Raw genomic sequence first — 27,022 nt, forward strand, 5'->3', positions numbered from 1 at the left:
GGTTTAGATTTTAGCGTTATTTTTAAATGCTCAATGGTATATCTAATTTCAGAGATCCGTTAGTTCTACGTTGGATACCGGCTGGTAAGGTTACTTTTGCTTCTGGTCAATAAGATCGAAGGTATGTGGGCAGTCATAAAAAGGGACTTTAGAAAAAAATGTCACCGCCAGTCCAGTATCACAGACGTCATTTTCGATTCGTATTTCGCCGAATTTATGTGGCGCTGGGGATACGCAGAATCTCTTCGTGATAAATTTAGACAGTATCTAACTGCTATTAGAGAATTATGTGCACCTAAATCTGAGGATATTCAAGCTTAATTAAGAGGTGAGTTGTTTTTTTCCTTTTAATTCTGTGCTCACTCCATTAATTTTTGTTTCGATTCAAAATACATTTTATTGGGTTTATTAATTTTGCTTATATTGGGTTCATTGCAATTTTATAAAGTTTTGACCGATGTTTTAGTGAAATTTTCCAATGTTTTACTGAAATATCATTATGTTTTGGCCGCCATTTCTGTTATTACGATGTTCCGCACAAACAGGAATGGCGCCAAACATAAGTAGCCAATTTCGCCAAGGGGCACCCTCAAGTATATTTTAACCTTGAGCTTTATGTGAAAATTTATCTTCCTAAAAAAGCTCCTTGCAAATTATTTCATTCATTAAAGTTCTTTCATAACGTATAATTATGAATTATATTTCAATAAAGCTAGATTTTTTTATACCTTTTCATTCATGGCATAGAGTTTTCGGGTGATGTCCCTAGAGAGTAGGAGGGCGAGAACTGTCGAGAGATGGGTCTCCTTAATCAGAAGATACTCGAGGCTCTGTCTCTGCCACACAATACAGCGACTAGGAGTCGTCGCTATGATGGATACCTATCATACACACAACACTTTAATATTTAACACAAAAAAAACCTTTGCCTTTAAGCAATATAACTAAGAAGTATTGTCTTTAGAGGAGTTTGAGGAACGGCATGAACTTGCCGTTCCTCAGGAGATGATGAATGTCAGTTATGGGGATACTGTTCACGTTTACCAATGAGGCAACCGAGGTTTGACTCAAAGTGATAGCTGGCATATTCATAAAGAAAAATGCACATCTGGGGTAAATGGATCTGATTTGAAGTCTCCTTGCTAACAGCCTTGAGATCCATGTGACCACTAAGGATACTAGGATTTTAAATGCCGTTAATATTCTATTACTTTAATTACAAATTTAAAACCTTAATCATAAATACTTGGTTCAATTGAAATATTTTATGAAGTGTGAACAATATTTTCCGCACAAATTTTAAAATTGAATATCATGTCAGTAATACTTAAAGATTCTTTACAATTAATGAAAACCTCAGAATATTATTATAAGTCACTTACCAAAACTATAAATTGCTTACCATAAAAATTGCAAATTGCAAAAGTTATAAATTGCTTAAAATGTAAGAATCTCGGCACACATTAATTAACAATGAGTTTCAAATATGGTTTCAGATTTTTACTTTTAGATTTTTTTTACTTTTATTTCTTTCTCTTTTTGCTCCTTTATTGATTACAGTACTCTTTTTCAGGAGCTAAAAGTCATTATCATTATTAAAAGTCATTAAATCGAGAATTAGCCACGTGCATCCACACACCTCTGCACGCCACTGCTTGAAAAGAAGAAACAAAAAGGGTGGTTGCAGTTAGCTTCGCAGTTCGCAATTGCTAAAAAAAAACTATTTCTACTTAGAAATTTTGAAGTATAAACTTTGTAATTTGCCTTATTCCTTAACTTTGAAAAAATTATAAAGTTTCAGGTTAGAAAAAAGACCTGCAAGGTGTGTAAATTCAGCAATGAGACTGATTTTTAAATATTTTTATTCTTATAGCAGTGCAGGAACTCGGAAATTGGAACAGTCTTTATATAATATGTTACAGCATTTAAAGTATTAACTAGTATCCCAAAATGAAGTTCATTGAGATGAATGTTTAATCTCGGGGAGAGGAAAAAGTCAAAAGGATTCAAATCAGACGAGTAAAGAGGTTAAAGAGTCACAAGAATATGCTCATTGGCCAAAAACTCTTCCATTGACATAGCTGTGTGACGAGACGCTTCACCGTTCTTGCTTGGTCTCACGGGCATGATCCTTTGTCGAAGTCAAAATTCAATTCTTTTTTTAAAAATCTGATTAAACATGGCGTGATACAAATTCAATCATTCTCTGATTATTTTGACCGCTAATCAACAATATGAAAAATCAAGCTCCCAGATTGTGTCAACGTTTTCAGCAATTCGTGCAATTGAGCTGTCCTTTTGCTGCGTGATTCGTCTTCCAACGGCCCTCTTTCTTTTTAAAATGTCTTAAAATACCGAAACACTTAGGCTATTGAAAAAACACTATCTCCGTAGATTTCTATTTCATAACAGTCGTTGAACAGCAGACCCAATTTTTTTTTTGGGGGGGGGGGGCTTACGACTATTAATCTTCAACTCCGTTGCCTTGTAATTTTGAATCCAAACCAGAACACAAGGAAACTCCTGAATCAAGTATAGAGAGAATTTTGCCTTCGTGGAGGACTTTTTGATGGAACTAACCCGCATGGAGAGGAAGACCAGGAGAACCTCTCACGGTTAGCCTGACGGCAAGGGGACTCTAACCCATGATGCGTCTACCAGTGAGGATATTTCACATCAGTACTGTGATCGTTGCAAGCCGGATGGATGCAGAATTCGTATCCACCAGCCATCGCTGAGATTCGAACCCGGTTCACCTCATTGGAAGGCGAACGCTCTATCCCCTGAGCCATCACGGATCTCTTTGTAGATTTGAAAATTCTTTTGTTGCCCATGTCTGAAGCGAAATCTGATAGCACATCGTTGTTCCTTATTAATGTCACTTATTTTTAGAACGCTCCACAAAAACTGAGTTCGAATGTCTGTAACAATCAACCGATTTCAAATTTGTACTAAACTTTTATCAGAGGTTCATCTATTGCCTCTCAAACGTTTGAGTGACCAGAGTTACCATATCAAACGTTACATCGCCATTCTCATTACCTTATTTACACACCTTGTAATTTGTATATTCAAATTGTAAAAATCACGAGTTTTTGCTTCTAGTAAGTTTTTATCTTTAATCTTCGACCTCAGCCATGACAGTTAATTTTAGTGCAAATGATTTAAAAAAAGATTGATTAACTAAAGCAAGGTTCATATTATTATTAATATTGTTATTATTATATCACATTACGGTTAAATGTAACATTAATACTATGTGTCAGCAGGAATATTTAGAACGCATTGCTTTTTAACGATAGCCATTGTGTGTTAGTGTTAGCAAAATGTATTTTATAATATTTGCAGACTTCCGAATTTTTCAACATTACCTTATATGGCGCAGTCATTTTTAAAAGAACTTCTTAATTTCTTCACATTTGAATGTCGCCATTCTTTTGCTACATTTTTTCTTCTGAAGGAATTTTAATCGCTATAGCAAATGAAAAAGACTTCATTATTAAACTAGGTCTCGCGTAAGTAATACTATTTGAAGAAGAAAAAATTTCCCTGAAAAAGAATTTAAAAATTTTTCATTGATTTCTGCTCTATTGATTTCTGCTCACCAAACTTCTTGATGAAACATGCTGCTGAACTGATTACTCTCGCCTCACTTCTCCTCGCCACGATGTCAACAGATGTGAATACTGTTTGTAGCGCCTTGAATGTGAAATTGCTGACTCATTACGACCTCCAAGTTAAAATCGGATTTTAACTTAAGAAATCTTTCGCTCAGCGGAATTTGAAAAAACTAAAAGTGATTGCAAAATTATTCAGCTGTCAGTCTGTTGCGTAGCTGCCACTACAACTATTCAATTCCCATTCACTAATATTTAAGGCATGGTAACTCAAATTCTATCTTGAAGTACAATTTAATAGTTGACTGTTGATATTGTGTGTAACATTCTCCCCACATTGGTGATTAATCGGATGGGATCTAAACACACCTACCTCGACTGAAACGCTTATTTATATTTGAACACATCTAGTTCGATGAATGGTCCAGAGTGACTTGCTTTTTGTGACTTCGACATTGTCCTCCTTGCGCTGTTGCTACTCAGTCTTGATCTTACACAACTGGGTCTTGTACATACTCGACTGCTAATTGCAACACAGGAGCGACTGCGCTCACAATCGTGATCGATACAACTCTTCCGGCCTTTTGCTAGACGGCAATGAATCAACTAGTAGCATTCATTCATCAAATTCTATCACAGGGATAATTCTGGTAGAAATATCACTATTATTTTAATTATAGCGTAGCTAGCACTACAACTATTCATTTCCCATTCACTAGTAAGACATGTAAAATCGATTCTTTCTTATGGTGCCTTTTAATAGATGACGGTTGATATTGTCGGTAGCCTACTCCCCCCAAAAGTCTATCACAGAAAAAGATAATGCATTAGATAATTACCACATCATGTTAATGACTATGAATTTAGTGTAGGTATCAAGTTAAATTTAATAACTTGATACTTTTGATCAAAACTTGCCAGTAGGCAGTTTTCTCTCAGTTTAGTAGTTAAATAAATTATAATCTATAGAATCTTATTTATTCATATCGAACTCATATGGAATATTATCATATAGAACTACTCAAACTTTAATTCAAACAATCAGTTTGAACAAAATAAAAGGTAAAAAAAGGAGTTTTTAATACGACACTATTGAATTATAACTTTCGTATAGTATTTTATAACTGAAGTTTTAAAGAAGCATGTGACTTTCAGAACAGATATAATTCTGAAATTAATATAAAATATCCAATACAGGAGATACTAGCGATATGTAGTACTGAGCTCTTCTTGCGGTGGCCAGAGAGTAATTTTATTTCCCTTTTGCTTCCATTGAACTATTCTATATTACCCAATAAAAGTTTGCATAAATATTTTTACCTTGAATTTTTCCTCCACACCAGATCGACTTGATTCAAATTCTGGAGAATCCAAGAATTCTCTGGCTTGAATGTAATGCAAAAAATGTTGTCCAGATACAACGTTCACCCTATTTACAAAATAAGGAATTCTTTATTCTCGGTTACTTTATAAGGTAAATTTGTACACAAATAAAAAATAATTTTAAATCTAATCGTATTATTCGTAATTCCTTTAGAAAATCTATTCAAAATGTAACTGTAGAACATATATTTAATTAATAAAATCTTACCGAAATTATGAGCGTTTTTATTTTAATGCAGATTATTATCTTACAATAGCTATGGACATATAAAACTGTTACTAGGTAGTATTTAATATTTATATTTTATTTACAGGTCACGTGTTTTTTCCCGAACGAGCTTAAATCAAATTATTTAACAAATTATTTCAATAATTATTAATTTTTCGCGCTTAACTTCTCCATATAAATTAAATTTTATCGATCATAAGTTCTTGTTTTCGTTCGATATTTTTAATCCATATGACGCACTCTAGATGCTTTGTTTGCATAAATCATCATTTTAGACAGATTCAAAAATTAATTGAATGAAAAACAACATTTTCACCAACAATTCATTTCATTGACTTGGTCGTTTCTCTGATAGTTCACTTCACCAACACGATCCTTCTTCCAAAATCTCAGATCACGAATACGACCCTATTGCCTTGCAATTTTGAACCCAATCCAGAAAACAAGGGGACTCCTGCATTAAATACTGGGATAAATTTGCCTTCGTGGAGGACTTCTTGATAAAACTAACACGTATTTGCGTTTCATGAAGAGGAAAACCACGAAAAACTCTCCGGATAGCCTGTCAACAAGGGAAATCTAACCCATGGTCCGTTTACCACTGAGGATATTTTACGTTAGCTTTGAGAACGGTTTGAGCCGAGTGCTGAATTCGTATTGAATAGCCATCGCTAGGATTCAAACCCGGGTACTCCATTGAGAGGCGAGCACTCTATCTCTTGAGCCACAATGTCTTGCACAAGGGGCTACTTGTCATGATCTGGGAACCAAGCTGAGGATGATCCGACATGACATCACAATTTGGATCACTCCTGTCACGTCCCGTTTGGATCACTCTAACAGGAATGTCACTCCAGCTTTACCTGTGAAGTTGAGAATTTTAAGGTCGAAACAATTTAAAGAGGACCGATACCGAGAGCCTTCTGTCTCTTCAAGGGATGATCAAAGTGGTTATACACCCGCTTACTGACAGCCACCAGTAACGTTTGATTTCGGCCGTTTACTGGGAAGTGTGTCTTTCGATCAGTATTGTGTAGGACGAATACACGACTGATCCTAGCGTCTTTTTCACTACGTCACTTATAAAAGAAAAAAAAGAGAGTGGGCATTATACACGTCAGATTTCAGCTTCCTCCTTCTTAAGAGATAGGCAGATTTACGTCACGCTAGAGCTGCACTATTCACGACAATCTGAGAAACATCCCTGAGGACGATCCGAAGACATAGTATCGCAATTTTGATTCTCTGCAGAAGGGATAGCTCCCCTGCTCGATACGGCACACTCTCGGTCTCTACACAGGCTGATCGAAGTGATCACCCATCCGCTTACTGACCGCAGCCAGTGATGCTTGACTTCGGTGTTTTACTGCGAACCGTGTCTTTACGATCAGTTCACTGCTGCACCCTTTTTAAGAGGATGCTATACTGTGGAAGAAAGCATTCTTGACAAATTTTCTTTTATCTAAGTATTTTAAAATTTAAAGTAAAGAGAAAATGTGTCTGACTAAATCTAGGGAAAGCAGTGAAATTTTAAGTGCGAAAAACAGTTATTCGAAATATGAAAATGCAAACAAATTACGAATAGGGAAAGTTTTCATGCAATAATTTATTTTCAATTTGATATTTCGGAATTTTTTTAGCATTTGAAATTTAATGGTTTCCTCTAGGTTTACTTGAACTCATTTTCTTCTAAATTTTATAATTTCCACTCAAAAAAGCAGCGGTGGATTTTGTCGCTCGTATAATCACCGTTTTGGGAAGAGGTTGATGAAATGACTCACTTTCCGCTAATGAGTAGTCCAAGGCGATCAGTCTTTGTCAGATTCTGCATGGCATAAGCTTCACCTGGATGCAGCGACATCACCTGAGAATAGTCAGGACACACCAGCTTCTTGAACGAATGCCTCGATACCTGATAACATAAGCATTCACATCAATGGAAAAAGGAAACTATAATCCGCAAACTAGTTTAAAGAAAGACCATTGCGGTATAGGATTCAAGTAATCATCCACAAATGCATATAGTTAAGTTTTATTGAGTAATCAAATTATGCACCAAAGAGCCATTACATTATGACCACCCTGCTAATAACATGTAGGAACACCTTTAGCCCTCAAAACTGCTAGCACCCGCAGTGACATTGATTCCACAAGGTGCTGATAGGTAGTCTGAGGTATCTGGTACCAAGCACTCACCAACTGGTCCTGCAATTCCCTCACATTGCGAGGGAGTAGCACAAATTTGGTTTTCCAAGTAGGACCACAAATGCTCTATTGGATTCAGGTCAGGTGAATTTGGGGGCCAAGACATGACTTGAAAGTCACTGGAATGTTCCTCGACGATTCGACCCTTATGGCATGGTGCATTATCCTGTTGGTAAACACCATCCCCTGCAGGAAAAACTGCTAGCATAAATGGGTGAACCGGTTCTGCAACTATGCTAAAGTTGCTTACAGACGTCACGGATTGTTCTATGAAGATTATGGGTCCTAATGCGCCCCATGAAAACATTGTTCCTGGGCGAGAAACCATGAAAACCTGGACGAGCCCATTGTTATAGATGGAGGGTGGTCATAATGTAATGGCTCTTAGGTGTATGACTTTAAAGCAATGTCCGACAAAGCAATACTTTTGAAAGTCAAACTCGTCAGATTCGTCGAAAGTTTAATTCGTGCTATCTTTTACGATATATATCATAGAGTTATTAAAAAAGGGTTATAGTTTCGTAGTCTTACTGTAGTCTTACTTGGCGACATATTTCAATAAAGAGAACATTCGTTCTTGAAAAATGAATAACTATGTAACGGTGAAAGATCATTGGATTTGATTGGACCACTGAAAAAGGTACGTCTAATGCTGACGTTTCCCTTAACAAATCAAACTCGAGTTAATGAATTTTTTTTTATTTTGTTTCGCTGTTGAAGAAAATCGTCTGCAAAAAACAATATTTATTATTCTTTCATCAGTTTCCTTAAATGCGAACAGAAAGGCTTGTATTTGTAACGAATTTTAGGTATCATTTTTATTAATTTCTATTAACAAAACAATGATTTTTATTCAATAATTTTTATTCTGCTCATTTCACGTGATTTAAGAAAGGAAGCGAAGATAAGGCTGTACAACGTCGTTTCAAGAGTTAGAGATGTTGATACATGTTCGTTCTGGCAGCTGCATCCTTTGCAAATAGGTTCCCTCCATAAGTATAATGTTTTTTTTTTTAACTTGCAACAGAGTATAACATTTTAATTCGTTCAAAGATACTGATGCTGTTTTTAGGTAAGGCGAGGCTTTCAGCATTATTACTAAGGAAATTCAACTCATGTGAATACATAACAGCCGTAACTGAATCACTCTGATCTGTTTAGAAGCCATTCGGCAATTCGAACCGTGTCTAGAGCCACTGATAGACCGATCTATCAGTGGCTCTAGAAAGGCCGACATATCAGCGGCAATTCGAGCCGTGTCTAGAAATTTGCAAATAGCTAGTTCTTCTCTGTTCAGGGAAATTTTTATCAAATTATTTTAAGTTGTTACGTAACAAATAGATTCATCATTGGGGTTTCTACTTCGGACAATGCTCAATCCGGTCAGCAAGTTTAGAACTGAGTATCCTTAACGACTCGTTTTCTTTATCTGCAGATTTTCCTCTTTCTGTTGTTGGTTCTAATCATAATACAAGCTTTTATTTCTTTCGAAATTTGCTAACTGAACTAAAACAAAGACAAGAAACAAGTTTTTTTTTATTGAAAAAAATACCAAACGGGGGAGCTGGTCACTAAAGGCTGCTGGATTGAAAGATCGCATCCGGAAATCTACCTGGATGCGTATTTTCGAAAATGGAAACAGTAAAAAATGAGGTTTTTCAAGGTTCAATCAAAATTTAGCATAGAATAGCGTGTTTACTTTTTCTTATTCTTTTAAGAACCGGGTAAAGTTCTGAACATCGTGATTAAAGTGGCTGGGTATATTATAGATGTAACTTTTCAGGAATTTCTTCGTTTTCAGAACATAAAAAGTTGAAATAGTTTTTTAAAAAACATCTAAATTCGTGTAACCTCGTTTTAATACCACTTTATAAATTTTGAAGACCTGTGACAACCTTGTAAAAAGGACTGTTACCCTTTAATATCTTTATTAAAATGTACAAAGTGAATTAGACAAATGGAGGACATCAAGTTACGAATTTATTTGAATTTATTAATTTATTCTTTAGAAAAAAACTGTCATGAGGAAAGTTTGAAAAATGGAATCAAATGCTATATCCATTTCCTTAAATATCTGTATCCATTTTTTTAAAACACCCATCCTGGGCTATATTCATTAAAAAATAAAAAAATAAATAAAAAAAAAATTTCTTCTTTATTTATCACTCAAGTTACAAAACAACGGACTTCGACTGAGAAGATACTTGATGGGCTTAGCTTACTCGAAATAGAATGAAAAGAACAGTTGCTAACGTAGTTTCAACAACCAATCATGATTGAGATACCTACACTACGTCACTTGCGGGCATCCCATTGATAATTTTTCCAGTCCAGATATCCGTTTATTATGTTATGGCCAGCAAATGAACAAAATGTGTTCACATAAAATTACTATAATTGCGTATTTCATAAGCAAAATTATCTTTTTTTATCGATTTTTAAGAGAAATGCAATGATGAATGAGAAACAATCACGAGGGTTATGAGCAGAGTATCATAGTATATTAAACTCCTATTAATTTTTCCATTAGTATGGTGCTTATAACATTTTAAAATTGTTTTAAGATCAAGATACACGGAAATCTGTAGAATTTTTTGGTGGATGAAGGAGTGAAAGAGAAAAAGCAAAGCTAGAATTCATCATTTAAATATGAAAGTATTCTTACTTGAAGGGGCAGAAACATATGCCTATAAACATCTTCCAATTCTGGATTGAACTTGACTTTCCTCATGTTGTACAGAATGTGTAACAGCTGACCCATATTCATGAGAACGAACAAGAAGTTCCACGAAAACATGGAAGGAGAACAAACAACATTCCACGCCCACATCGCAAATATGAAGAAACCTGTAATAACATTCAAACGTTCCTCAATAAATTATATAGTAAAAATTAAATTCTTTATTGCCAATGAAAAAGAAGACAAACACTTGACACACTTGACACAATTATCCTTTCACACACTTGAGAGCACCACTGTATAATACAATAAACGATCGGTGTAACGAGATTATGAGAAGTCCAATATTACGTCAAGTTTTCAATTGGGTATAATATGAAAAAAACACAACTACTTCGATTTAATAGGAACAACATATGACGCAATACTAAACGAATGGAATTTAGTTGTTGTTTATTTAGTTATTGTTATTAGTAGTTGTTGTTATTTGTTTTAGTTGTTGTTGTTTATTTAGTTGTATTTAGTTTCAATAACTTTTCTTTATAATGCAATAAAATCTGGCGAGCAGCTATTTAAACGATCGAACACTTCGTTTGTTTATTTGTGGCTTGAAGTTAGGCTCGCAGAAAATGCCGCTCATGGGTTAAATTTAGTAGGAACAACACAACCTGTGACGTAAGCTATATTATTTCCAATTCACCATCAAAATGCTATTATTAACGATACAAAAATTGTATGTTCATAACGAACTTAAAATTAATAGCCTGTCACTATTGCGATAATTGTTTTAAAAGGAAATATATTTTTCTAAAGTTTAATTGGGCAATATTATATGTTGAATATACATTATTTCATCTTTATGTTTAACAAATTCACATAATTTGTCCTACAGATATTGTTATAGGTTTAGATCAAAATATGTTTGTGAACAATAATATAATCCTTAAATATAATTTAAATAATAATATAATCAAAATCAAAATATATTTAAAGAAAAATAATCTAATACAAATTTTTTAATCATTTATGTTTATTAAGTAATGTGTGAACGACCAACGGTCAAGTTGTCTTCCTCCCTACAAAAGAATAATTTTTCTGCTTTTTTTAAGAATGCTGCTCCACTCTTCAAAAAATGAGCTTTTATTTGAATATTTGTCTACCTTGGGCCCTATTTTTTTTCTTGATGGTTTGCTATTGAAATCAATATTCAGTTTTATCGATGACATCAAAAACTATTGCACATCATTTCATTTCTTCCTTGCAAAAACTCCCAGTCCAGTCAAAAATCAATAAGTCAAAGTATTCTACTCTATGTACGTTTTTTTAAATCAAAATAATGGTTCAAAATAAAAAGGAAATAATTAAATGTGCCTTTAAAAAGGGATTCAGGGTGTAGTTCTTTTATTAGTATTTTAACATTAAATATTACTTATTATTTTATTACGACAATCTCACGATAACGATCATTTTAAAACGTTATTGCCGATTGCTGCTATAACGGAGGGGAAATTTACTGTATTTTGTAAATAAATAAATTTGTATATAAAGTTCTAGCCTATATATATCTTAAGCGTAAAATTAATATCTTATGAAAAAAATTAAAATAAAATTACTATCACAATTAAAATTTTCTCTGACCCATGGGAGCCTAATTTTTTTTTAGGAATGATTCTAAAAAAAAGTCATCTAGGAATTAATTTTTCGAACTAAAGTATTCTTAAACATTCTTTTGATTTAAATTTTATCGTAATGCATGGGGTCCATTAACAAAAGTAGGAGTTAGTTTCCCTTTGATTTAAGTGGCTCTTTTACTAACTCAAACCACATAATATTTGTATAAAATCACAAATTCTCTCGCTAATTATAAATATTTGATTTATTATTTTTAAAAGTGGATCTAAACACTGTCTCCGTTCCCTTAAATAATATTGCTTCTCGTTTTTTTCTTTTTTGGAAACAGGAGAGTAGTACTTTATTCATAAATTATCTCATTCATAATTCTAAATTACTTTATTCATAAATTATCTTATTCATAATTCTAAATTACTTTATTCATAAATTATCTTATTTATAAAAGTTAATTATTAGTTTTTGTGTAGATCCTTAACTATACTTTCAATGCAGAAAATTATCTCTCGAAAGCGTTGATGGCCAACTTGGCAACCACTGTGGTCATGCATGTGGCATAATCATACGGCATGTGGTCGATTTCTCATTAACTATTCGACCAATTTTGCTCAAATTTTGTGTTTTGTTGCATAAAATTACATTATTTAAAATGAGGCAAGAGATTGTATACCTTACAATTGAAATTTTTTTAGATTATTCCTAAATAAAGTAATAAAAAATAATAAATATTTACTGAAAGTTGTTTTTTGCATGGAATTATCTTTGGACAAACGAAGTTTATAATTGTGTGTAAAAATTTTTCGTTTTTTTCCTAAAACCTTTTCGAAATAAAGCGAAATATGCAAAAAATCAAATTAACATTAAGGGGTCCAAACTTCACAATCTGGGAAATATGGCCCCAATAGTTCGGTCGGAGCCCTCTCCTGACCGAACTATTTTGACCATATTTCCCAGGTTGCATCTACTCCCTATAATCTGGCGTTCAGAAATCCGAATCTGACGGAAAAAAGATTTTTATTCAGAGTAAGTATTTTTTTTTTGTGTCTTATTTCGTAACATAAAATATCGTCTGCACTTATTAATTAGCATATTTGAGGTCCCCCCCTTGAATCATTTAGATTAAGTCGAAAAACGGGAAAATCCGATCATTACATTAAGAGTTATTCAGGGTGGTTCGTTTTCTTGCTCACTATACTATGTAATAAAAACATATGTCATCAAAATATTGTTCGAGTTGGACAATATTTTTAAAATATATTATGTAATTGAAATATTATTAAATCATTTTATATACACTTTTCGTGACACTTGATTTTGTTGGTAACATCAAGAACTAATCTTTAAATATATAAATGTTTTTCGAAAAAAAATATATTATTTGAAAGTCGCATCATTTAAATATCAACTATATAATAATTATTTAAAATTAAATGCTTCTCTCAATTCATTCTTATTTCAAACATAACCTATAAAAACGCTTATTAACAAGGAATCCTACATTTTTATTTATTCTCCTTCTTAAATTTTTTTTATTTAATAGCCGTCGTTGAACAGTCTACCCAGTTTTAATTGACAACTACCAATATTCAATTCCATAGCCTTGTAATTCTGAATCCAATCCAGAAGACAAGGGAACTCCTGGATCAAGTATTAGGAGAAATTTTGCCTGCGAGAAGGACTTTTTGATGGAACTAACCAGCATTTTGCGTTACATGGAGAGGAAAATCACGAAAACCTCCCACGATTAGTCTGAGGCTAAGGGGACATTAACCCATGTTCCGTCTACCACTGAGAATATTTGGCGTTATCACTGGCGGCGCGAGTCGGGAGCGGAATTCGTATCGACCAGCCATCTCTGGGATTCGAACCCGGTTCACCTTGTCCTGAGGCGAGAGCTCTATCCCCTGAGCCTCCACCGTTCATACTTCTTATATTGCCACTCGTAAGTTCGAAAAATTTTGAAATGTCACACATAATTTTTTTTTCTTCTGATAGTGTCACTCTGAATTTGATGCTACCGATCCTTTACCAGTGTTCGTTGTGGACAACATCTTGCATTTGAACACTATAAGCTTATCATCTGCTGTGTTTCTATAGTATATATCCAGATTACACTCTATGGATGGTAGTTTCTACAGCAGAAGGTGCTGTACTCTTTCTGCCTGCAAAACTTCTTTGTCTTTCTATCCGCTTTAATCGCTCCTTTCACAAAACTTCTGTGTCTTTGCATCCGCTGTACTCTTACCTTCTGCAAAACTTCTGTGTCTTTGTATGAGCTCTACTCTCTAGCCTTTTAGCTCACGCGTTGACTGTCATTATTATTTGACACAGCAGAAATTTTATTCAGACAGACATTCGTTCGCTGAAACGACACGTTCGAGATTTTTCAAAAAAATTACCTAGCTCTGCTACGCACTCATTAATATTACAAACCAGAAATAAAAATACAGCAAGATCAATGTTGCCAAAGCAGCGATTTGTTTAAAAATTCGGCAACCACGTCTCTTCATGACCAAAATCTCAATTATTCTAAGCGATATTGTGTATAAGAAACATTAATATGCACAAGGAACAAATATTGGAATAGATATCTTATAAATCGTACCTTTATGTTTCGATACGACAAGATCAAGTACTTGACAATCTCGCCTCGTAGAATAAATAACAATAACAATAAGCTAGCATTGACGTTCTAAATGAAAAAAATTTTAAAGGATTTCTGGGCTAACTTTTTTTTTCAAATCACCATCCATAATAAATCTTAAAAGCCACGAAATATTTTGAACTGTTTACTTACCAATTATAAGGGAGGAGTGCATAAAAAGTAGACCCTTTTCTCCACCAGGTGCCAGGTACGAGATGATGAAGCAAATGTTGGCCAACTGATACATGACATGCTGGGGTTGCTTTTGTTCGGGCATGCATGGATTTATCAGGGTAACATTCATATAATTCAGGAAGGTCACATTAGACCATGTTACATTCCCGTCCATGCTTTTACTTAAATAAAACGTTTCCTGAAAGCAATTAAAACATAATATTGGAAATAATAATTTTCAATTTCAGAAATCGGATCACACTAAACGCTTAGTTTTACTATACTTTTTGTAAATAGAATAGGCATCTCAAGTTTATGCGATTTCCCAACTCTCCAAACTTTCCCCTCCGTTGTCATGGTTTTGGCAAATCTTGTTTTTTTCTCCCACTGCGGCTCGTTTCGGTATGAAATTGGAATATACTGCAGTAGGGAAAAAGCAAGATTTACCGAAACCAAGACAACGGAGAAAGAAATGTGTGAAGAGTGGGAAAATCGCATAATCCTGAGAAGCTTGTTCTTTTACTAAGAATATAATGTTGCTTTAACTCGATGTAAGAAAACATTTGGTATAATTTTAAGACTAAAAAAAATAATATTTTAAGATCATCTTTTCTGTTTACATGCCCTTACAAAGTGATTGTCTATGCAACAGTATAATTGGATTTACTTTCTCCGACAAATGTATCCTTTCATATTTGATTTTTAACAAAAGGTATTTAGAAATATATTTCAAATCGCGACATCAAAAGAATTCAAACATTCTTTTAAAACATCGGATAAATAAGGAACTTTTTTTTAACGAAATTGAATGGGCATGAAATTGTTTTCCCATCACAGGAAAAATATTTCACAAAAATGATTGTCTATAAAAATAGTTAACCCACCCATCTCCTACATATCCGGATGCGTTTAAAAGAAATGTATTTATGATCCTAAAAAGAAAACTAAATATTAAAAAAAACCTTTGAAACAATAACAAATCACAAAAAGAAAAATCGACTATATGTACAGTGCAAAAATAGCTACAGCTCCACTTTATACAAAAGATTTTCTGAAGTGCTAGAAAGTCACTAAATTTTGTAGTATTTGTTGAATTTTACACTAAACATTTCTTACCACGAATTAACAGTATAAGAAAGCAGCCTTTTACATATATGTCACATATGTCTAAATTATTGGTATGATATGAAGAGCAAAATCACTTTAAACTAAGACTCATATATTAAAACGCAACTTTTTCTCAATAAGCTGCCAACTTCTTCAAGTTAGGAGCTTTGATATTAGTTTCTCGTTTTAGCTGTATCTTTCAAACAGTCAAATCAAAAGCATATAAAATCTACACTACATACATTTCACGTTTATAGCCAGAAAATGGTTATGAACGCGAAAATTTTAATTAATTTGTTTAAATTTTGCTTTACTTTTTGAATATAATTTTGTTTCAAAACTTGATTCCGAAAACGTAGAACTGAAATTTAACTTGACATTGGAGACAGTTATACTGAGTAGTGTTCTGTCAAGTAAACCGTTAAATTTGGTTTAATCAGTTTATCTGGTGGTCTATCTATCGTGAAAGAGAATAAATATTAGACTTTCTTCTGTTAAACAGCTCTGTAGAACTGTCATATATGCGTCAATGAGTACGGGGTCACCAATTGGAAAAGGCACTGGAAACTCCTCATGCACTGAAGGAGTGGAGGAAATATTGTGGTGTCAAAGCAGGGATTCGAAACCCCGCTCTGTCGGGCATGAGATTGAGAGATTGGTCCTCCAATCGTAGTTCCCAGCTGTAAGGAACTAATTGGCTTCATAAGTATAATTAGAGCTGGAAAAAGCCCGGTTGCTTAAGCATATTCGGTGAAAACCAATAAGCGATTTTTCTCCCCTTTAACAGTTGGAATATTATCTTTTTATGGTTATTTGACAGCTTCGATTGATTGTGGTAAAATAACAATGAAATAAATTGTTATTTAACCATTTTTTTTCAAGAAATTTATAATTCTTTCCATATTTATCCATTATATCAGTTTTCCAATTTTTATTTTTTTCTCTGATTGTCATCACTCTGTTTAATGAAGTGTATTTAGCGAGAGGCAATGATAAGCCACATTTAAAATATTTCTATATATCGTAGTAAAATAAAAAGTGGTGGAAAACTTTTCTTGTTTATAATCAATTCTTGAATAAGAAAATGCACAAAATACATAATTGAAATTTCAAGTCATTCTGAGCTAATCATAATTAATTAGTCATTCAAACATTACACGGACTTAATTATTAAAATATATTGATTGTAGTGAAGAGCATGGTTTGATTTCTTCTTAATTATTTTTTTAATACTAAAGTCCTTTTTAAAGCTAAAATTATTCACTTCCACAACACATTAGGTCAGTTTCTTTCCCACTTTTTTAGCTTTTTAAACTTTTATTTCGTGTGTCTCGCACCAAAGTCTTCAATACTTTTGTTTTATCTTTACCTTCAAATGTTTTCTGCATAGAAAGCAAAATGAATAAATAAATAAATAAACAAAAATAAAATCAGGTTTCAAATTTATGATATTTGGTAGTTTTTGTTTTAATTAACACTTCAATTTAAAAAATTACCAATTATGGAAAACTTAGAACTTAAACTGGGTATCTTTTTATTCTACATTTTTGGGGTAATTAGAAACTTAGAATATTTAGAAACTTAGTAAAAGTGATCAAATTCGGTCAAATGACAGTTTATATTTTCAAGCATTATAAGAGAACTTAAAAATTTATGATTATTATTCAAAAAGTCTCCATTAAAATACATAATAAATGAAATGCTTTATTTTGGTCGCTTTGAAAATGATTTAAATATAGAAAACTGCTTTGAAAAAGTTTCGAAAATACTTACTCATAAAACTAAAATTTAGAAACAAATTTCCATAAAATACATTTCTATAAATGAAATGAAGCACGAAAAATTCAAAATTATATTAATTAGTGAGTTAATTATTAAAACTTATGAGCACAAAAACAATATGTTGTATGGTCATTTGTATACCAAATAAACATACTTTCACAAACTTGAAACAGAAATTTTTTCGCTAGCTAAATTTGAATTAATTTATAGATTAATAAACCTTGATATGGGTTCATAAAGACTACGAAAAAAAAATAGTAATGATATTATTTAGCTTTCTCACCACTTTTTGAACAAATAAAATTATTTAACACACTCGTTATTAACACAACATATTAATAATTAAAAATTAATATTAGCTTATATTTTAGTTCATCATTGCAAGACGTTTTGTAGTTGAAACATTTGTTGACAGAAAAATATTTTCACTGCTTCATTCATAAACATTTACTGTCAGTTTTTCATTTTTCAAAAACTGCATATATATATACTTTTCAATGTCCTATAATAGCTATAATTTTTTAATTCTTTTTTTCTCCTAATATCGTATTGCTATGGTAAGCATTACTATTGCAGATTCTTGATATAACGAGTGAATAAATGATAAAAGAATAACTAAAGTGCATACTTAAATCAATGAATTGGTTTATCATTAAATAAAAAAAAGTTCAGATACCTAACTTTTGATAAGGTATTTAATGATAATGGTTATTACTATCATTGTTGTAATTTTTACAGAATTTTGTTGACTTGATTCAATATTTATTTAATTTATTATGCATAAGTGCTGTCATTTTCTTAAGTTCTAATTTGCTGGTGAAAAAAAAATTCTTACCTCGCAAAGCATTAAAAAGTTATTTACTGTATATACTTAAGCCAGTTTCTTTTTTTTCTTTTTTTAATATATCTCTATTTTGATATTTTATTTATTTTATCTGTTTATTTATATTGATTAATAAACATCATTTTTAAAAGTGGCTACTACTAATAATTTAAATAATTAAATATAATCTAAAAATAACAAATTTTTATTCCTCTAAGGGGTGATATTTACCTGTTGTAGAGTCAGACCCCGATTTGACCTTTAGAATAAAATCATTAAATCTGTGTAGACAACTGAAAACAAATCGAACTACTATTTAAAAAGAGGAGGAAAAAAACTTACAATTTAGAATATGTCGTTACATTTCTATGCCATAATAATATCTTTCAATGTTGGTGCATGCTGTTTACATCTTAAACTTCCGGTTTCTAAAGCATGAACTGAAGAATGATCAATAAAGAGAAAAAGTGCCTCGGAACGAGATGGCAGCACGCATCAGGGGTATAACAATTTCCAGAAAATGCGCTCTTAAATTGAAATACAGAGTCGTATATATATTTTAAAATCGTGAAATGCAATGTGAGGGAATGCGGAGTCCTGTATGGTGGTCCTCTCCGGGTACCAGCGCTTAGGGGGTGACAAAAAATTTTAGATTTAGAACATAGGTTTCCAACTTACATGAGACCGGGGGGCGCAATTAAAAATACCAGTCAAATAACGGGCCGTAACTTTATCAAAATTTCATATAGGACTGTTTTTTGTTTGACGGAACATTAAATATTACTGTCAGATTTTTATCAAGTTGTACAAAAGAAAAGTATTGAATTACAAATTAAAAAAAGTAGATTTTTAAAAATATTTAATTGCATATTGAAAAATTCTGATTACAATAATTTTAATTGTGCGCCTATGTATTAAACAATTAATGTTCAACAGAGATCAAATTGTTAAGATATAAAACCCATATAGATCTAACCTATATTATTAACCTATACTAACCTATACTAAGTATATTAACCTATACTAACCTATACTTAACCTATACTAAGTATTTAAACCCATATAGATTTTTTACGAAAATTTTCCGAAAAAAAGAAACTAATATATTTTAGTTCTTTCAAAAAAAGGCTTCGCAGGCCGCCAGTTGGTAACCACTGATTTGGAAGATAACTGAAATGGAGAAGACAACTAAAAAAGATTTCTTAACCCTTTGACGCAGATGGGGCACCAGCGACTCGTTTAGAATTTTTTATTCTGACTCTCTAATTAGAACCAAAAATACATTTTGGTATTTTTTAATTCTAAAAAACAGTCTAACAGTTACTAAAAAAATCTGCTAGATTACTGGAATTATATTTGTACTAAAATATAAAAGCTAAAAAAAGTTTGAAAAAAAAAAAGCGTTTTCATTAAGATTGGAAAATTTATACATAATTGATTTCGTAAGTTCAGCAAATTTCAATGATGAATGACTGTTTTTCTTAGAACTAAATAAAGTGCAGATTTGAAAAATTATCACTTGGAAATCAGTTGTGTTTAGAATATTTTACCTCTACCGCAAAAAAGAACAACAGTTCCTAACTATGAATTATTAAAATGCTGAATATAATATTTTTTCACTCGTTTCGGTGTAAATGAACACAATTTAATAAAAAAAAAGTATGAAAAAAAAAGCAAATACTTTTATATCTTGTTATATTTAATTTGTATTTATTGCTTGAATTTAAACCGGAAATGACCTTTAATTAGGACCCACGGAATAAAATGGGATTTTGTAAAGGTGAAGAAAAAAAGTCGACAAATTTTCATTTATGCTATGCCCCTGGAAAATCATTCTTTTCGGAATTCATTAAAATAATATGCTTTCTTTCAGACATTTTTTTTCAATTCAAATTAAATATATAAATTAATTTCTTTTGGCAAGTTTTAGGTTGAGTGAAGGCGATAAATAATTATAAAGCAAATATATGTAGTATGGACTTGATATGCTCCTGATTCAACTTCTTAAAAGCGGCATCTAAAACGAGAAACTATCCAATACCAGAGCAGCTAACTTGCCAAATTTTGTTGGAAAAGTTTCGTTTCCTATTAGCTCCAGTTTTCCTTTAACTTTTAACAATCCAGTAGTTTTGCTACCCAACTTCCAACCAAGTTTATTCACATGAAAAGAAAATGTGATATTTTTATATACAAGTACAGAAAAGAAAAGAAAATTATATTTCAGCAAAAAATTTTATTATTAGACTAATTATGACATCACTAATCATACATTTTCACCGTCATTTATGTTTACTAATACTTTTCTTCGAGCTGGCCTTACTGTTTGCTTTTTGTTCAGATTTACAGTCACAAAAAATTTACAGAGTAAGAAAAAAAAATTGTTATCTTATAAAATTCATACAAAAGACTAAAATTTCGTTTAATTAAAGAAGGTAGGGGATAAATGAGAGCAAGTTGTGCGAGAAAAGGATGGATTTGAATTTATCGGGGGGAAAACAATGAATTTGGGAAACAATATATTTTAAAAAATCCCAAACTAAATAGCGCATTAATTTGGAATTTCAATGGGCGAGAATTAGAAAAAAAAATAAAAATAAAAAATAATCTGAATGCATTTGAAAGGAATACGCAAGTCATGAAAGCCTTAATAGAAACTGAAAGAGAAAATCTAATTTTGGTAAATTGACGAATTAAACGGGTTCTTCAATTATAAATTTTTTTCGGAAGGGATCAAATAATATTTTAGTAACTACAATATACTTTTTACTAGTATTGATTTATGTTTATGTAACTTTAAATGACATTTATATTTTATGATACTAACACAGATAGTATCAATTATAATTGTTTATTGATCATAAAACTAAGTTTATTATTTAATCAAAACGCTATACTTGGCATTAAATACCATTAAAAAGTAAAATTTCGCAGAAATTAAGAATTTAAGACTGAATACTGCACTCCCCTTATAATCGAATAATTAATTGCATAGATTTGGCTGGAACCGATGGTATTCCTTTAAGCGGGGTTGACTGGTTACGCGTTAGCCATTGTTTCCTCAAAAATCTGAAAGATAACATCATTGATACTTGATAGCTCTATTTAATAATAAAAAAATTCAAAATAAAAAATAATATTTTTAAAAACCACGTTTTTGTAGTGGAGAATAATAATTAAATAAAAATTTGAAAAACGAAAAACGTGGAGCGCATGAAATACATAACAGTAATGTTATATTAGTGTGCGTATGTGTGTTCTTGAGAATATGTGTATATATATCTGTAATTGTATCTGAATGTGGATGTGGAATATGTTTGTGTATATGCATATATATGTGGATGTACATGTGGCTGTGCATGTGTATGAGTAAGAAAATATGTATATGTCTGTGTATATGTACTGTTATGTATTTCATGCGCCCCACGTTTTTCGGTTTTCAATTTTTTTTAATTATTATTCTCCACTACAAAAACGTGGTTTTTAAAAATATTATTTTTTATTTTGAAATTTTTTATTTTAAATTATATTTTTTTTAATTTTTATTTTATATTTTTTAAAAATTATTACTTTTTAATTATTATTCTTCACTACAAAAAACGTGGTTTTTAAAAATATATATTTTTATTTAGATTATTTTTCTTAGTAAAGAGTAGTCGAGACTACTACAAGACCACTACTAAAATAATATATAGAACTTTCATTTTAAATTAGGGATAAAAAAGTCTTTATGGAAAAACAATACCTTTACGACTTTCATCAGTTTTATGCTGATGACAACAAAAAAAATCTGGAAATGAATGAGGAAAAACTGGATCCTACCACGTGATTTTTCAGCCAATAAACATACAGTCAGACCTCGATATAAGGTCATCCGCATATAAGGTCACCCCGCATATAAGGTCACTTTTCCAAAGTCCCGGCTCACTGAATAGGAATTCTTTGTTACAGATTATCGGATATATGGTCAAGTTTTAAAAATCGTTATCGCTTATAAGGTCATTTTTATCTGAGGCGAGGGAAGCTCTTTTCTAACAAAAGCCTATTTAACTTCCTTACAAGGCAATTACCCCTCTCGAGTTCTAGGAAAATGTTGCAGCCAACGAACAAGCTACAATTTCTGAAATTGTTTCACAAGTTGTGGACAGTGAGGACAATGACAGTGATCCTGAGACTGTAGCTGTAACCCATGTGGAAACCTCCAATGCAATAAATGTGATACGAAATTTTTTTACAAATCATGAGGGAGCTGAGTAACATTTTGATAAGTTTCAAAATCTAGAAAACATTGTTCAAAAAATGAAACCAAAAACAAGACAGACCTGCATAAATGATTATTTTAAATAAAGTAAGATGTAATGTATGCATGTGCACTTTGAGGAAATTTGTAAACAGCTTTATTGTAAATTAAATTATTTTTTAAATCTAACTTTCTTTAATTCTTTATAAATCCTGTTAAAATTTATTAACTTAAACATTTAATTTATGGTTAATCGTTTTCGTTTGTATTAACATTTTTAAAAAGTCTTAATGTGTACCTACTATTTACGTGCTTAGTAACGAAAGGCTAATGAATCGGTTAAAAGGTCACCCCGCTTATAAGGTCACTTTTGCGATGTCCCTTAGGGTGACCTTATATCGAGGTCTGACTGTACTCCGACAGTAAAAATCTTTTCACCTGACATGTAATACTAATTTGAAATAATGGAATCGACAACAAAAGACAATCTTTAAAATATTTTTTTTTTTTAATTTTAATTTTATTTTACTTTGTATGTCTTTTTTCTCTTCATTTTCATGCATTGTCATCCAATTCTGAACTATGTGCCAAATTTGAAGTTTGTAGCTAGTCGGGAAGTTAGTTTAAAATCGATTACAAAATTCAACCCGGACAGACACACACGAAGGCAAGTTTATATAAACGTGGTAAAAAAAGAGTTATTGCGAGTACTTAAGTTTTTTTTTTTTTTTCTTTTCGCTGTGTCGTAAATTCTATCAACAACAGTTCCGCAATTGACTGATCGTTGACACGGTTCCCAGCAGATCATCAAAGTCGAGCATCACTGGCCGATGTCAGCGTGCGGGTGAGAGACTACTTGGATCAATCTGTAAAGGGATCAAGGGTGTACGGTATTGTTTCTCGTTAAAATGTTCTACTAAAGTACTTGACGTCACGCGCATGTCGTCGGTCTATCAAAGCGAAGGGAGCCATCACCTCTGCAGAGTTCAAAATTGTGATGGCATGTCTTCGGATCATTTTCAGGGATGTTTCCCAGACAGTTGCCAATACCCCTTGAGCAGCTTTAGTGTGACGAAAATTAACTAGAACAGCAATAAACAAAATTTACGTGATAGCACAATGTCACCAAATTATCTCTTAAAATTTTCTGAAATCACGTATTTAATTTATTTATAGTAGTATTCCTTTAAAATGTAATTCGGTATAAGTAAATAATTTAAAAACAGCTGTAAATGAAATATAAGAAAATTAGTTATGCACTGAAAAGCAAAATTAATGGGAAAGTGGTACTAATTTGCTTAGGAGAAGCGTAGAAAATTACCATAGTATTATTAATCGCTGTCCCCCTTTTTTTTCTCTGACCTTTTAATTCCTAGTAAGAATATATATATATTTTTTTGTATTCTTTAAAAGTAAAAAACAGTCAAATAGTTGATAAAAAAGATTTGTTACATTACAGAATTATATATTTTTACTGAAATATAAAATTCAAAATAATAAGTTTGGAAAAAAAATTTGATTCATATTCAAAAATGTATTAATAATTGATTTTGTAAATTAAAAAAGTTTCAATTATAAATAACTGTTTCTCTAAGATTTAAATAACTACATATTTGTTAAATTGCTTGGTAGTAATCCGCGTATGAAAGATTTTACCTTTTGCGTAGAAAGACATGGTGTTTCACGTCATATTTCATTTTACCATATATTAATAAAATTCCTATATAAATATATATATATGGTCTGAATCTGAACTTGTAAAGGTTTCCTAAATTTAATTTGGAACATCATAATTAAGTATTTTGCGTTTTTTATTTTTTTTTTAAATTTTATTTTGAAAAGTGCTCTAGGTGTTAATTGCTCAGAAGAAGAGAAATTGTTCCAAGTAGAATTATTGCTGAGCAATTGTTCTGTTTTAATGGATCTGATTTCATTTGGCATAGAATTTCCCAAATTATTTCATTACCTGAAGATCAAACGTTTAAAAAAGGTACTTTATTGATAATGAAATTGGGATAGAAAATTTATCTGAAAAATTGCAATAAAAATTAATAAAATTTAAATGTGTAGAATTGTAAGTTGGTAAATATTATCACAAATTAATATTTATACACTGTTTTTATACTTCAAAAGTGATAACTCAAAATATTATCTCAGCAGATTTTTATAAAATTTATTTTAAACATTATTTACAAAAAAATACAAATAATTTTACTAATTTTATTTATTTATTGCACAAAGATACTGCAATCAATTAAATACATTTCTTGTAGACGCAATGGCTGTTAATTTTCACTTCAAGAAAAGTTTTTCGAGTACGAAGCTATAATAAATCAAAGAAGTCAAAATAACTATTGGTTATATGAACAATTTAAAACTTTATTTAACAAAATAGTTGTCGCAGTTTGCCATTTTTCTAAAATTTCAGCAGAAAGACTTCACACTTTTGGTAAGACTTCAACTTAAATACACTTCACCTAAATTAATAATCTTAAATAAATTTATTAATAAGTATACAAACAATAGTTTTAAATACAAATAACGTATGTAAATAAGAATTTTGCACATAAGGATTCTTTACTGGATTAAACAGTTTTAAAAATTATTACTTAGTAGTAGTTATAGTTACTTCAAAGTTTAACATAATTCACCCAATAATTCTATATGAAAATCTATTTTACGAATTTTTAATGTTATATTTCACATACTTAAAGAAGCTAGTTTAGAAGAAAAGGAAAAACTATTAGATTTTACTTAGGTTTTCAAAAGCGAAATAAAAAATTAATCAGTAAAAAAAATCGCAAATGAAGTGCTAAGTTGAAAGTTAAACAAAAATTCAGGATAATATTTACAATTATTAAGCCTATGAATCAGAATTTTAATTATGCGTTCACAACTCTAAAATATTACTTACAATTTTAATTTTAAAAAATTTAAAAGTTTATTAAAACAATATATTAAAATAAAAACCTTTAAACACGTGTCTTAGCATTTTATAGAATTTTGTCTCATACAGAACATTGGACATATCTTTAAACTTACCTACCAAACATGGCAGGAATATTAATCTGAGACAGACAAGCCATAAAATGCTTAATATAATTTTTAGATTCAAATACTTAAAGACACATAAATATACACTTAAGCATTTACAGAAAAAAAAATTGAAATTTTCTAGAGCATTAAAACTAAGATAACACAATAAATTCCATCAACTTTAGTTTGCTTAGCTTTTGAAATTGTAACTACTGAAAATTATAAAGATATTTAAGGAAATACAGGTATAGGACAAAATAATAGAAACACCTGTGAAAAAAATGAAAATATTTTATTAATTAGGAGTTGGGCCACCTTTGGCCTGAATGACAGCTTGCGTTCGACGTGGGATTGACGTCTTGATTTAAGGTCTGATTTGAATTAAAGGTCTTGAACAAAGTTCATCGGAATTTGCAGCCATTCCTCTATCAGGGCTCTCTCGAGTTCAGACAGTGTGCGTGGAGGAGGAAACCAAGCACGGACTTTTTACTCTAAAAAACCCCACAAAGGCTCAATGATATTGCGATCAGGTGACTGAGGACACCACGTTAGATGTTCAACTTCATCATTATGCTCATTTAACCATGTTTGAACACAGTGAGACGTGTGAACAGGGGCGTTGTCATCTTGAAACACAGGATGTTCTCTCGAAAGAAGCATGATGCAGAGGGTGAAGATGATCTGCGAGAATGCTTCGGTAACGGTCACCTTTGACCACACCCTCAAGACAACGAGAGGCCCCGATCCACGGGCAGATATAGCACCCCACACTATCACAGACCCACCTCCATGTTTCACGGTTGGAAACAGGCAGTCAACATAAAATGCTTCTGCCGGCGTAAGCCACACGAACACACGTCCGGTGGTCTAGAATAGTGTAAAAGAGGATTCATCAGACCAGATGACTTGCTCCCATTGCAGTTGTGCCCATTTTAGGTGGTCTTGGCACCACTGTAGTCTCTTCAAAGCATTCCGCGCTGAAACTAACGGTTTTGGAATAGCTACTCTGCCATGAATGTTAGCAGCATGCAACTCCCATTGAATAGTTTTCATGGATATGGAGTTATGAAGGTGGGTACTCATCTCGGACGTTATCACCGGCAGTGTAGTCTTGCGTTTTCGAGCGATTATCTTCTTCAACACCTGTCTATCACTGTCCTACAACTTCGACTTCCTGCCGCTGTTGTGCTTCGCAGAAGACACCTTACCCAACTTTGTGTATGCTGATAGAGTCATTGATACAGTGGTCCTTGAAACACCCACAGTCCCGCAGTGGACTGATCGTTAAGACACGGTTCCCAGCAGGTCACCGAAGTCAAGCATCACTGGCTGCGGTCAGTGTGCGGGTGGGTTGACCACTTGGATCAGTCTGCGTAGGGACCGAGGGTGTGCGGTATTGGTCCTCGTTAAACTGTGCTACCGTAAAGTGCTCGACTTCCGGCGCAGGTCGTCGGGCTACCGAAGCGGGGGTGCCAT

The 27,022-nt window shown here is 32.0% G+C and overlaps 1 protein-coding gene across 3 annotated transcripts in view; it reads right to left on the reverse strand.

Moving 5' to 3' along the window:
• Window positions 1–18,743, reverse strand: part of LOC107436247 (popeye domain-containing protein 3-like) — a 28,122-nt gene extending 9,379 nt beyond the window's left edge. The window contains exons 1-7 of one of the 3 annotated variants that reach the window (XM_071177382.1): window positions 18,616–18,715; window positions 18,505–18,532; window positions 14,541–14,760; window positions 10,100–10,281; window positions 7,011–7,141; window positions 4,938–5,046; window positions 729–881 (exon numbers count right to left, since the gene is read on the reverse strand). In XM_071177382.1, coding sequence (XP_071033483.1) covers window positions 729–881; window positions 4,938–5,046; window positions 7,011–7,141; window positions 10,100–10,281; window positions 14,541–14,736 — 771 coding nt within the window. In that variant the 5' untranslated portion in view covers window positions 14,737–14,760; window positions 18,505–18,532; window positions 18,616–18,715. Of the gene's footprint in view, window positions 1–728; window positions 882–4,937; window positions 5,047–7,010; window positions 7,142–10,099; window positions 10,282–14,540; window positions 14,761–18,504; window positions 18,533–18,615 lie in introns of all 3 variants that reach the window. The other 2 variants (XM_043043887.2, XM_071177383.1) reach the window with 2 other exon arrangements.
• Between the last annotated feature and the right edge of the window lie 8,279 nt (window positions 18,744–27,022).

Source organism: Parasteatoda tepidariorum, chromosome 2, assembly GCF_043381705.1.
Source record: "Parasteatoda tepidariorum isolate YZ-2023 chromosome 2, CAS_Ptep_4.0, whole genome shotgun sequence".
Taxonomy (NCBI): domain Eukaryota; kingdom Metazoa; phylum Arthropoda; class Arachnida; order Araneae; family Theridiidae; genus Parasteatoda; species Parasteatoda tepidariorum.